The 13,907-nt window shown below is 47.5% G+C and overlaps 1 protein-coding gene across 3 annotated transcripts in view; it reads left to right on the plus strand.

Annotated features, from left to right (window-relative positions):
* tecpr2 (tectonin beta-propeller repeat containing 2) overlaps window positions 1–13,907 on the plus strand; it is a 64,917-nt gene that overhangs the window by 37,447 nt on the left and 13,563 nt on the right. For 2 of the 3 annotated variants that reach the window (XM_083998875.1, XM_083998874.1), the window contains exons 7-17: window positions 377–530; window positions 1,562–1,714; window positions 3,069–3,201; window positions 6,600–6,868; window positions 7,264–7,483; window positions 9,094–9,274; window positions 9,853–10,072; window positions 11,516–11,734; window positions 12,419–12,486; window positions 12,819–12,934; window positions 13,436–13,609. In XM_083998875.1, the coding sequence (XP_083855001.1) occupies window positions 377–530; window positions 1,562–1,714; window positions 3,069–3,201; window positions 6,600–6,868; window positions 7,264–7,483; window positions 9,094–9,274; window positions 9,853–10,072; window positions 11,516–11,734; window positions 12,419–12,486; window positions 12,819–12,934; window positions 13,436–13,609 (1,907 nt within the window). The remainder of the gene's footprint in view (window positions 1–376; window positions 531–1,561; window positions 1,715–3,068; window positions 3,202–6,599; window positions 6,869–7,263; window positions 7,484–9,093; window positions 9,275–9,852; window positions 10,073–11,515; window positions 11,735–12,418; window positions 12,487–12,818; window positions 12,935–13,435; window positions 13,610–13,907) is intronic. The other variant, XM_083998876.1, reaches the window with a different exon arrangement.

Here is a 13,907-nt window from a genome sequence, read left to right on the forward strand (position 1 = left end):
TACACAACACAACACACAACACTACACAACACACAACACAACACTCAGAGACAGGAAGTCACACAACTGGGCAGCAAGCCACGCAAGAGGTAACACAACACTACACAACACAACACACAACACTACACAACACACAACACAACACTCAGAGACAGGAAGTCACACAACTGGGCAGCAAGCCGCGCAAGAGGTAACACAACTGACCCGACACGCCCGACACAACCGACACGCCCGACACCTGACAGTGGTTGTGTGTGTTGCTTAGCAGCGACAGTGGTTGTGTGTGTTGCTTAGCAGCGACAGTGGTTGTGTGTGTTGCTTAGCAGCGACAGTGGTTGTGTGTAACAGTGGTTGTGTGTCTGTGTGTGTTGTGTAGCAGCGGGCGGTTCGGCGGCTGCTTCCTTCCCGGTCTCTGTAAACACAGCGACCTCCAGGTTTTCGCTGCTCGTCCAGGACTCCGACTGTGGAGGTCGGACGTCAGAGGACAAGTGGAGGACACACGGCTGCTCAGACCGCTGTTCAACACACAGGTCTGTTGGAATACTGGGAATACTGGGAATACTGGGAATACTGGGAATACTGGGGGCACTGGGAATACTGGGAATACTGGGAACACTGGGAATACTGGGAACACTGGGAATACTGGGAACACTGGGAATACTGGGAACACTGGGAATACTGGGAACACTGGGAATACTGGGGGAACTGGGAATACTGGGAACACTGGGAATACTGGGGATACTGGGAATACTGGGGGCACTGGGAACACTGGGAACACTGGGAATACTGGGAATACTGGGGGCACTGGGAACACTGGGAACACTGGGGGCACTGGGAATACTGGGAATACTGGGAACACTGGGAATACTGGGGGCACTGGGAACACTGGGAACACTGGGGGCACTGGGAATACTGGGAATACTGGGAACACTGGGGGCACTGGGAATACTGGGAATACTGGGGGCACTGGGAATACTGGGAATACTGGGGGCACTGGGAACACTGGGAACACTGGGGGCACTGGGAATACTGGGAATACTGGGGGCACTGGGAATACTGGGAATACTGGGAACACTGGGGGCACTGGGAATACTGGGAATACTGGGGGCACTGGGAATACTGGGAACACTGGGGGCACTGGGAATACTGGGAATACTGGGGGCACTGGGAACACTGGGAATACTGGGAACACTGGGGGCACTGGGAATACTGGGAATACTGGGGGCACTGGGAATACTGGGGGCACTGGGAACACTGGGAACACCTGTCTACATTATTAGTAAAGAACTTACATTTTTTTAAGGTTTTGAAAAGTCAAAGTTGGTTTGTATTTGTAAAATATTTTTATTCTTATTATTTTGTTTTGTCATTTATCTAATTCTGTAAGTTGTTTATTATGTTTTGATTGTCATATATGAGTGTCTGGACCCCAGGAAGAATATTACCATGGTGAGGACTAATGGGATCCATAATAAAACTAAAACTAAAAAACTACCTGTCTTCCCGTCCACCTGTCTGTCTGTCTACCTGTCCACCTGTCTGTCTGTGTCTCTGTCCTCAGGTTCCTGAGTTCGAGTTGTTCCCTCGTCCCGGTCCGGTCGGCGGTTACCGGCCGGCGGACCGACAGCTGGGACTGCTCAGCTGTTTCCATAGAGACGGATGGATCCTCAGCTGGAACGAGTACAGCCTCTACGTCCTCGACTGCGTCAGCCAGGTACGCAGCTCTGATGTCACAGCTGGATGATGTCACCAACAGCTGGATGATGATGATGATGCGTGAAGGTGGATGATGATGCGTGAAGGTGGATGATGATGCGTGAAGGTGGATGATGATGCGTGAAGGTGGATGATGATGCGTGAAGGTGGATGATGATGCGTGAAGGTGGATGATGATGCGTGAAGGTGTATATTAGGGGTGTAACGGTGTATGTCTTCGTCCCGTGTCGTCACGGTTCGGTGCAAACAGTCACACGACGAATACGTCTGAATGAATATTAAAAAAAAAAAAAGGTTGAGTCCTCACTCCACTCTAGGTGGCGGTAATGAGCCTCGAAGCTGCAGCAGCCGTCATAACAGAGGAAGGAGAGAAGTGTCCGCCCGGAGATGAAAGGCGCCGCCGGGACGAGTGACGTCATTAACGGCAGCGGCGGCGACACCGGGACCAGTAACGGTTAAACGGTTAGCGGGGCAGTTTTGAACTAGCTTTAGCTTTAGCCGTTAGCCACAGCAGCAGCAGCAGCGGAGGAGAGGAGGAAGACCCGGAGCGGAGCCCCGTCTGGACCGGACCGGACCGGACTGGAGTATTAATAATACTCTTATTTCAATGTGGATTGTTTTTATTTTAACTGGAGAGAAAACTTGTTGATGCTCATTAAAGTAAATTCATGTCCAGATTTTAAAAAATAAAAAAATAAAAAAACATAAGACACCGGTCTGTTTGGTGAGATCAAGGGGGCAGTTGTCGGTCTGAGAAGTGAAGCTCACTTCCGCGTTCAAAAAGCTGCAATCCCCTCGGCTGTCGCTGGGGGCTGGCTCCAGAAGGGAGCAACTCCAATTGAGCCCCATGTTAAAATAGCCGATTTTACAGCTTAAAAAAACATATTTACAGCCTGGTACATTTTATTTTTTTGGTCTCAACCGATAGTTTCTACCCCCGCACACACTCTGAGGGGGGTGAATTTTTTTAAAACTCTACCGTTTTACTATTATTAGGTTTAAAGTTCTGGCCAATTAGGGCGCAGAACCGTTGAGTGACGTCACGGACGCTACGTCCATTCTGACTACAGTCTATGCTCGCGACTGACAAAGTCCGTCGGCGATGTTTCACGGATGCGCGCTGCGTCGCTAGAAACGCATCAAACACGTTAGCGCACATGCCCCCCCCCCCTCCCCTCACCAGCCCTCTCACATGTCAATCACTGGTGAAGGAAAAAGACAACTTGTGTGCAACAACTTCGGACCGTACCGAACCGTGACTTTTGTGTACCGTTACACCCCTAGTGGATGATGATGCGTGAACGCTGTGAGGTCATCTCCGTGTGTCCGTGTGTCCGTGTGTCCGTGTCCAGGTGGTGGTCGGAGCGTTGGAGAGCAGCGGTGACATCGTGTCGGTGTCGTGTTGTGACAACGAGATCTTCATCCTGAAAGGAGACAGAGACATCATCCGCCTGTCCACCGGCCCCGAGGGACTGGCCTCTAACCGTCAGTAGTTACTAGTTACTGTTACTAGTTACTAACCAGCTACTAACCAGCTACTAACCAGCTACTGGCCCAGAGGGACTGGCCTCTAACTGTTAGTAGTTACTAGTTACTGTTACTAGTTACTAACCAGCTACTAACCAGCTACTAACCAGCTACTAACCGGCTACCGGCCCCGAGGGACTGGCCTCTAACTGTTAGTAGTTACTAGTTACTGTTACTAGTTACTAACCAGCTGCTAACCAGCTACTCACCAACTACTAACCAGCTACCGGCCCCGAGGGACTGGCCTCTAACCGTCAGTAGTTACCAGTTACTATTACTAGTTACTAACCAGCTACTAACCAGCTGCTAACCAGCTGCTAACCAGCTGCTAACCAGCTACTAACCAGCTACTGGCCCCGAGGGACTGGCCTCTAACTGTTAGTAGTTACTAGTTACTGTTACTAGTTACTAACCAGCTGCTAACCAGCTACTCACCAGCTACTAACCAGCTACCGGCCCCGAGGGACTGGCCTCTAACCGTCAGTAGTTACCAGTTACTATTACTAGTTACTAACCAGCTACTAACCAGCTGCTAACCAGCTGCTAACCAGCTGCTAACCAGCTACTAACCAGCTACCGGCCCCGAGGGACTGGCCTCTAACCGTCAGTAGTTACTAGTTACTGTTACTAGTTACTAACCAGCTACTAACCAGCTACTAACCATCTACCGGCCCCGAGGGACTGGCCTCTAACTGTTAGTAGTTACTAGTTACTGTTACTAGTTACTAACCAGCTGCTAACCAGCTACTCACCAGCTACTAACCAGCTACCGGCCCCGAGGGCCTGGCCTCTAACCGTCAGTAGTTACCAGTTACTATTACTAGTTACTAACCAGCTACTAACCAGCTGCTAACCAGCTGCTAACCAGCTACTAACCAGCTACCGGCCCCGAGGGACTGGCCTCTAACTGTTAGTAGTTACTAGTTACTGTTACTAGTTACTAACCAGCTGCTAACCAGCTACTCACCAGCTACTAACCAGCTACCGGCCCCGAGGGACTGGCCTCTAACCGTCAGTAGTTACTAGTTACTGTTACTAGTTACTAACCAGCTGCTAACCAGCTACTCACCAGCTACTAACCAGCTACCGGCCCCGAGGGACTGGCCTCTAACCGTCAGTAGTTACCAGTTACTATTACTAGTTACTAACCAGCTACTAACCAGCTGCTAACCAGCTGCTAACCAGCTACTAACCAGCTACCGGCCCCGAGGGACTGGCCTCTAACTGTTAGTAGTTACTAGTTACTGTTACTAGTTACTAACCAGCTGCTAACCAGCTACTAACCAGCTACTAACCAGCTACCGGCCCAGAGGGACTGGCCTCTAACCGTCAGTAGTTACCAGTTACTATTACTAGTTACTAACCAGCTACTAACCAGCTACCGGCCCCGAGGGACTGGCCTCTAACCGTCAGTAGCTCTCTGTTACTGTTACTAGTTACTAACCAGCTACTAACCAGCTACTAACCAGCTACCGGCCCAGAGGGACTGGCCTCTAACCGTCAGTAGTTACTAGTTACTGTTACTAGTTACTAACCAGCTACTAACCAGCTACCGGCCCCGAGGGACTGGCCTCTAACCGTCAGTAGTTACTAGTTACTGTTACTAGTTACTAACCAGCTACTAACCAGCTACTAACCAGCTACCGGCCCCGAGGGACTGGCCTCTAACCGTCAGTAGTTACCAGTTACTATTACTAGTTACTAACCAGCTACTAACCAGCTGCTAACCAGCTGCTAACCAGCTACTAACCAGCTACCGGCCCCGAGGGACTGGCCTCTAACTGTTAGTAGTTACTAGTTACTGTTACTAGTTACTAACCAGCTGCTAACCAGCTACTCACCAGCTACTAACCAGCTACCGGCCCCGAGGGACTGGCCTCTAACCGTCAGTAGTTACTAGTTACTGTTACTAGTTACTAACCAGCTGCTAACCAGCTACTCACCAGCTACTAACCAGCTACCGGCCCCGAGGGACTGGCCTCTAACCGTCAGTAGTTACCAGTTACTATTACTAGTTACTAACCAGCTACTAACCAGCTGCTAACCAGCTGCTAACCAGCTACTAACCAGCTACCGGCCCCGAGGGACTGGCCTCTAACTGTTAGTAGTTACTAGTTACTGTTACTAGTTACTAACCAGCTACTAACCAGCTACCGGCCCCGAGGGACTGGCCTCTAACCGTCAGTAGCTCTCTGTTACTGTTACTAGTTACTAACCAGCTACTAACCAGCTACTAACCAGCTACCGGCCCAGAGGGACTGGCCTCTAACCGTCAGTAGTTACTAGTTACTGTTACTAGTTACTAACCAGCTACTAACCAGCTACCGGCCCCGAGGGACTGGCCTCTAACCGTCAGTAGTTACTAGTTACTGTTACTAGTTACTAACCAGCTACTAACCAGCTACTAACCAGCTACCGGCCCCGAGGGACTGGCCTCTAACCGTCAGTAGTTACCAGTTACTATTACTAGTTACTAACCAGCTACTAACCAGCTACCGACCCCGAGGGACTGGCCTCTAACCGTCAGTAGCTCTCTGTTACTGTTACTAGTTACTAACCAGCTACTAACCAGCTACTAACCAGCTACTAACCAGCTACCGGCCCCGAGGGACTGGCCTCTAACCGTCAGTAGTTACTAGTTACTGTTACTAGTTACTAACCAGCTACTAACCAGCTACCGGCCCCGAGGGACTGGCCTCTAACCGTCAGTAGTTACCAGTTACTATTACTAGTTACTAACCAGCTACTAACCAGCTACCGGCCCCGAGGGACTGGCCTCTAACCGTCAGTAGCTCTCTGTTACTGTTACTAGTTACTAACCAGCTACTAACCAGCTACTAACCAGCTACCGGCCCCGAGGGACTGGCCTCTAACCGTCAGTAGTTACCAGTTACTATTACTAGTTACTAACCAGCTACTAACCAGCTGCTAACCAGCTGCTAACCAGCTACTAACCAGCTACCGGCCCCGAGGGGCTGGCCTCTAACCGTCAGTAGTTACCAGTTACTACTAGTTACTGGTTACTAGCTACTAACCAGCTACTAACCAGCTACCGGCCCCGAGGGACTGGCCTCTAACCGTCAGTAGTTACCAGTTACTGTTACTAGTTACTCACCAGCTACTAACTAGCTACTCACCAGCTGCTAACCAGCTACTCACCAGCTGCTAACCAGCTACTAACCAGCTGCTAACCAGCTACTAACCAGCTACTAACCAGCTAACTAAATTCACCCCCAGCTAAGCTAACCTATAACTAAACTAACCTATAACTAACCTATAACCACATCTAACTAACCAGCCAGCTGACTCTGTTGCCATGGTAACCTGCTGCCTGTTGGTCTGTTTACCTTCTGCAGTGTCGGAGCTCTCCATTCGTCTGACGTCGCCGTTGACAACGCCCACCGTCCTCCCGCCAACCGGAGCCGTGGAAACGGCTCAGCCAATCAGAACCATGGAAACGGCTCAGCCAATCAGAACCATGGAAACGGCTCAGCCAATCAGAACCATGGAAACGGCTCAGCCAATCAGAACCATGGCCATCATCATCGAGGGCGGAGCCACCGAGCAGAGGGAGGTGGAGAGAGAAGAGGAGGAGGAGGTGGAGGAGGCGGCGGAGCAGGAGGAGGTGAGTCACTAACTAGTACTGGTTTACCAAAAACACACTAACTAGTACTGGTTAACCACTAACACTAACTAGTACACTATAAGTACTGGTTAAACACTAACTAGTACTGGTTAACCACTGACGCAGTGTGTTAGTGGTTAAACCCTAACCCTTAGTAGTACTGCTACTGTACTAGTAGCCTACTGGTTAACCACTAAATCTAACTAGTACTGGTTAAGTAGTTGCTGGTTGGTTCTGCTCCGGTTAGGGGATGGAGCAGCTCTTCCAGACGTCCGGGTTGATAACTAGCAGCTAAGGGTTAGGGTTTAACCACTAACACTAACTAGTACTGGTTAACCCTAACATGCACTAACTAGTACTGGTTAACCACTAACTAGTTGGTTCTGCTCCGTTAGGGGATGGAGCAGCTCTTCCAGATGTCCGGGTTGATCACCAGCAGCTCTCACAGTCGCAGCAGCTCCGTCACTTCCTGGGACAGTCTCCATGGCAACGGCGGCAGTCTCCATGGCAACGGGCAGCCCAGGCGCTACAGCGCCCCCCTGGGGCAGGAGGAGCTGCAGCAGGAGCTGGTGGTGACGGCCGTGAAGGTCAAGAAGAAGAAGAGGCGACGACAAGGTAAGATGTCCATATTGGTTTCTACGGTAACAAGCTACTCGTGTGTCCATGTTGGTTTCTATGGTAACAAGCTACTTGTGTGTCCATGTTGGTTTCTACGGTAACAAGCTACTTGTGTGTCCATATTGGTTTCTACGGTAACAAGCTACTTGTGTGTCCATATTGGTTTCTACGGTAACAAGCTACTCGTGTGTCCATATTGGTTTCTACGGTAACAACCTACTATTCCTTATTCCTTATAAGCTGAGTGATGCTTATTGATATATTCAACAGTTTCAGATTTTTGGCAGTTTTAAAATCATTAAAATTTTTGACAAAATCCAACTTTATAATGGGTGTGTGTTGCGTCTAACGAGCAGAGCTTAGAGTGCGTTCCAGGCAACCAGTAACTCGTGTTTTTCTGACCTGTTTCTATGGTTACCTGTTGGAACGGACAGTCAAACTCGTGCCTGTGAACCTGTGAACTCGTACTAGATCGATGAACTCCCAGTTCCCAGCTGTAACTCGTAACTGGAACGCTACAAAGTCGTAACTGGTGACTTGAAGTCGTCGTGACTTACGGGTTCAAACGCCTGAACGCACCATTAGAGTGGTGACATCATCGTTAGAGTGGGAGAGAGCCAAAAAACATTCTGGATTTGTTCTGGCTAAACTGTCACCACGTCCACAAATTAAACTCTAGACACATGATTTTCTCCACGTTTGTAGCCACACTTGTCCTGTCTCATGTGATGTGCTCAAAACAGCAAATGGACACGTCCGTCTCTCAGGGATTACGTTGCCCGTCTTGCGTCGCGCTGCGAGTGACACAGAAGACGCTTCGGCCCAATTCCAATCTGACCCCTCACGGACTCACTGACTTAGAGGCGCGTTCACGGGAAGTCCGTGAGTGTGTGATGGCTGTTCCACTGTCAGATCATCAAGTCCTTACTGCCCCCTTACCGTAAGTCAGCACCGATGCTGACTTTGGGTAGGGGAATTACCCACAGTTCATAGCGTTGTGAAGTCAAACACATGGGATGCCGTCGGAACGCAAGTGTAAAAAAAAAAAAAAGTAAATTAACACACGTGGACAGAGAGAGCTCCGCTCCTCTCTTTATTGTTAATGGACTGGAGCCAAAAAAAAAGAGAAATAAAAAGAAAGAAGAAGTTAACTGTCAGTATTAACGTGCAGTTTGTGATTATTGATGATTTGATCAGATCTGATCCAGGAACATTTTGTTTTGAGTCTGCGTCTCTCACACACGCTGTGCATATTGAAAGTGCGGTAAATTATCGGTCCAAGACCAGAGTCAACAACATGTTGTTGTCAAGGTAACGTGTGGTGAGAGTGTGTAAGTGCTGTTCCATTCATGTTTACAGCATCTGGACCCTCACACACTCTCACACTCTGTCACTTAGAGCTGACGTCACTTCAGTCAGTGAGGGTTCAGGGTTTTAAGGAGTCTTTAGGGGGCGGATTGGAACTGGGCCTTCCAAATCCTATTTGAGCAACGACTCAGACTGTCAAATAATCCAACTAGATAGAATCTGGATGTGAGTGCGGTGTGAACAAGGCCGGAGAGAGAGGGACAGATGTTGACAGGTGTTGTGTTTGTGTCCGTCCCCAGACAGCAGCGGGGGGACGCGTCTCTCTGAGAGCAGCTGCTCTGACTCCATGTTTGTAGTCCAGGACGGCAGCTGCAGCGACGGAGGAAGTGGAACTCCTCTGAGCGACCGCGCCTCCCTCATCGGGCTGGACCTGCAGAACCCCGAGCCCGGACCGTCAGAGGGACGCAGCGCCGAGGCCGGGTCAGTTTCACCCTCGTGTCGTCATGGTTACTTTACTTTATTAGTTTATTTAGTCGGGACAATGCATATTAAGATTCAAGATTCAAGATTCAAAGAGTTTATTGCCATGTCAACAAGTAAAATACCCACAGTAAATACACCGGATTTAGCACTGGTGTTAAGTTACATCCGTAGTCCCCAAAACAATACAACAATAAACATAAAAAGTCCATAAAGACGGAGGACCAGTAGATAACAGGAAAAGTACATTTACATAGTTACAGGGTTAGACATGATTCTTTGGATTGTAAAAAAAAATATATAATCTATATAGCTGGAATTAACATGATTCATTGAAATATAAAAATATATATCTATACAGTTGTGCTTGACATGATTCGTTGAATTATAAAAATATATCTATACAGATGTGGCTGGCATGGTTAATTGAATTATAAAAAATATATATCTATGTAGTTGTGACTGACATGGTTAATTGAAAAAAAAACATATAATTACACATGCTCGGGCTAGATAAATGTGATGATGATTCCTAGAACCTCAGCCTGAGTCAGTGTGTGTTCTCCTGGGTGCTTTAGCTCGGCGCTCCCACCAGGGTCCCTGTTCCTCCAGGGGAACCAGCCGGTCCCGGGAGAGGAGCTCGTCCCTCCGACCCCGGACGTGGATCTGCTGCTGGAGTGCACCTTCTCCTACATGCACAACTCTGAGGAGGACGCAGAGGAGCAGCAGCCAATCAGGGAGCACGAGGACGAGTTTCTGAGCCCTCTGATTGGACCAGATGAAGAGGAGGAGGAGGAGGTTTGTTGATGCTGATGAATTCTCTGTTTAACACCGGGTGTAAAGGGACATTTCTGTTTAAGTTTAACCGCTGGTCTAAGGCACCGTCGACAGGGAACTGTGTGAGTTCATGTCCCAAGTCGTCATGTGGAGTCGTCAATTGCGCTCTTTTTCTGCATCTAACCAGTCCTTCATACTTTTTCAACAATTCATATATCAAAACGTGCAGCTTTTTCTTGACAATTCTGCTCTGAGTTACTACTATTTATACTTTTTTAAATTATTTAACTTTTTCTTATTTTTTTGGCCCATAGGAATGCATTGAAACAGTTTTCAAACTCTTCAAATCCCCTACTTCTTTAAACCTCTATAAGTTCATCATACTTTCTCCTACATTCGACTTCTAAAATGTTCACAAAGGTTTAAAGTATTCCTTATTCCTTATAAGCTGAGTAATGCTTATTGATATATTCAACAGTTTCAGATTTTTGGCAGTTTTAAAATCATTACAATTTTTGTAGTAGCACAGACGGCCGGATAGAAAACACTGCTGTCTATGGAGCCGCCAGACAACCGCCATCACAAAGCCGCTGAGCAGCAGAACAGCAGAGAGTCCACTGACGTTTAGTTAAAACGCTAAAATGCAGCAGCTTTTCTGACTGTGACAGTTTGATCAACTCAACTCTGGTCATTTCCCCGTCAACACTCACTGCCTGTTGGTAGAAACAGAGAGGGAAACGTCCACATTTGATCTGATATTCTGCTTTAATCCAGAGAACGTAGGGAGATTTGACGTTTTCTGTGAAGCGATGAAGTGGTGGAGCCGCTCGCCACGTTTACTGAGCTCAGTGAATCACCTGTTGCAATGAACCTGTGATCTAAATAGGACTCTTTTCTTTTAAAAAAAGAGGGAGAACGAGCACTCACAAAAAAAGGATTAGACTTTAGGAGGCGCACGGCTACAGCACAAACAGAAAAGGGGTTCGATTATTTGGGTCAAACGTATGTTTTTCATTAAAAAATGTTCGATAATGGCCTCGGTCATTTTAAGGGATAGTTCAACATTTAGTCAAACTGGCCCATTGCCATAACCCCTATAGTCATAGCAGTAGGTTCGTTACCTTTAATTGTCGGTGCAAGCTGTTTTTAGAACGGCGGAGCAGAGCCGTGAGCTGCTCAGAGCTACGCTACGGAGGCTCATTATGGGATTTCTTGGTTTCCCTCATCAAATACACAATCCAACAACTCCACAACGCTCTGGTGGACAAGTTGTGAGCTGCACATTCACCACGCTATGAGATAATAACACAACGTTACCACACAGAGTTGTTTTAGAGGGAAATACAGAGACTGATGATGAAAAACTGTCCCTGAAGGCAACGTGCATCAGAGGTTTTACATGAATTTGGCCAATTTGCTAAAATGTTGAACTGTCCCTTTAAGTGTCAGCTGGTGTGTGTGCAGGATGACGAGGCGGCGCCCCCTGCTGCTGCCCAGATGTTCTTCTCCACCGTGTCGTGTCTGGACAGAGAGCGCAGCGCGTCCAGCGACGAGGACGGAGACATCTACAGCTCACCGGGACCGGGAGGGGGCGTGGCCTCACACACCGGCCCGGCCAATCAGACGGAGAGGACCACCGACAGACAGGACGACCCCGACAGAGACACACACAAACCAGACCAGGTAGGACACACACACACACACACACACACACACACACACACACATTATATATTTTTTACAATCCAAAGAATCATGTCCAACCCTGTAACTATGTAAATGTACTTTTGCCATGAAACTGATTTAATATGGCCGAGCACAGTTATATAGGTAGCCTCATCACCATGGCAACCACAAACTCCCAACTACCACAGCCTATAGCCTACACATACAGGCAACAAAGTAACAAACTATTAATATATGAACTAGCGGTATATGCACTAAATGTGACACATATCCACCCTATGATACGTTACGTTAGTTTCATTTATGTCACATAACTTAACTTACCTACATCACATTCAACACGTTCAGAACTGTTCTATAAAATAAAACACACACACATTATATATTTTTTACAATCCAAAGAATCATGTCTAACCCTGTAACTATGTAAATGTACTTCCTGTTATCTACTGGTCCTCCGTCTTTATGGACTGTTTATGTTAATAGTTGTATTGTTTTGGGGACTTTACTGTGTTACTCTAGTACTCACTGTTCATTAATATGCACTGTCCCGACTAAATAAACTAATAAAGTAAAGTACACACACCTACACACACACACACACACACACACACACCTACACACACACACACACACACACACACTCAGCAGGTGGGTAAATGCTGGTCTCCTCTGTTGCAGTTGGCCGAGAGCTGGATGGGATACTCCGGACCGGGATGTGGAATCCTGAGTCTGCAGGTGACCGACAGGTGAGTCACACTTTAGTTTAGTTTAGTTTAGTTTATTTATTTATTTCATTTATCGAGCATAAAAACAAAAAATAAAATAAAACTCATAAAAAAACAATGACAATACTGTAACTGTTGAATGAACGGAGGCAGAAAGAAGTGAACTTATATCGTCTAGCCCTGGTTACAAAGAAGTAATTCACAAATTATATCATTAATAATTAATAAATACCTACGTCCAAGCAAAGAAGAACTGGAAGTAGAAGAAAGGTGATGGGTGAGTGATGATTGATTATTGACAGGTGAGCTGTGTGTTGGTGATTGACAGGTGAGGTGTGTGTTGTGTGTTGTAGGTACGTGTGGTGTCTGGACTTCAAGGGGGGGCTGTTCTGCAGTCCTCTACCTGAGACTGGACTCAGCTGGCAGCGCTTTGAGGACAACGTCCACCAGGTGGCGCTGTCGCCCACAGGTGAGCTGCTGACATCACCACCAGCTGTTGGTGACATCACACCACCTGAAGCTGCTGCTGTGTCGGTGGAGAACTCTTCATTAGTGAGAACGATCCATCACTGATGAAGAGTCAATGATCACATCACCTGGAGGCTACTGAGCTAAAAGCTAATATTTATTTGCGTATAAATTATTATTATTAAAAAATTATGAATAGATGTAAAATGTAAAAACAAGAGGTGTATCTCATGCAGGGGAATTTCTTTCTTTCTTTCTTTCTTTCTTTCTTTCTTTCTTTCTTTCTTTCTTTCTTTCTTTCTTTCTACCCCTCTCTCCCTGTCTTTTTCTTTCTTTCTTTCTTTCTTTCTCACATGGGATTCCTTTTTCTTATAATTGTATGCTGCTTGTTCGTTGTTCGTTATTCCTAGGTAACGCAGTAACGTAACAAATGACTTTTAATGGACAGTAATGTAGTAAAGTAATGAGTTACTTTCTAAAGTAACTGTAACTATAACTGCAGGTAACCTGCTGTGGAAGGTGGAGCAGAAGAGCATGACGGCGTTCGCCTGTGCCAAAGTGGCGGCCAAAGGAAAACGCCACTGGTACAAAGCGGCCGAGCAGACGGCGTTCGTTGCCCTGAGCGACGACTCGGCCTGGATCATCAGGACCAACGGAGACCTCTACCTGCAGACAGGTGACCACGCCCACCTCCACCTGGTGACCACGCCCACCTACACCCATCTCACTGTCACACATAGATATCTACACGTAGCTGCCTCCTCCTCTGACGCTGCTGCCCATTGGAACGGATTGTGGCCGCCGCCGCCATCTTGGGGGGGAGGAGTCTAACTTTGACTTCCTGTATCTCCAGAGGCAGAGGTCTATCACTGAAGCCCTTTGTTTTTAAAGTATATTTTTTTGGCGTTTTTGCCTTTATTTGAAAGCATAGTGAGATAGACAGGAAAGGGGGAGAGTAGAGAGGGGGAATGACA

Source organism: Trachurus trachurus (genome assembly GCF_905171665.1).
Source record: "Trachurus trachurus genome assembly, chromosome: 22".
NCBI classification, from domain to species: Eukaryota; Metazoa; Chordata; class Actinopteri; order Carangiformes; family Carangidae; genus Trachurus; species Trachurus trachurus.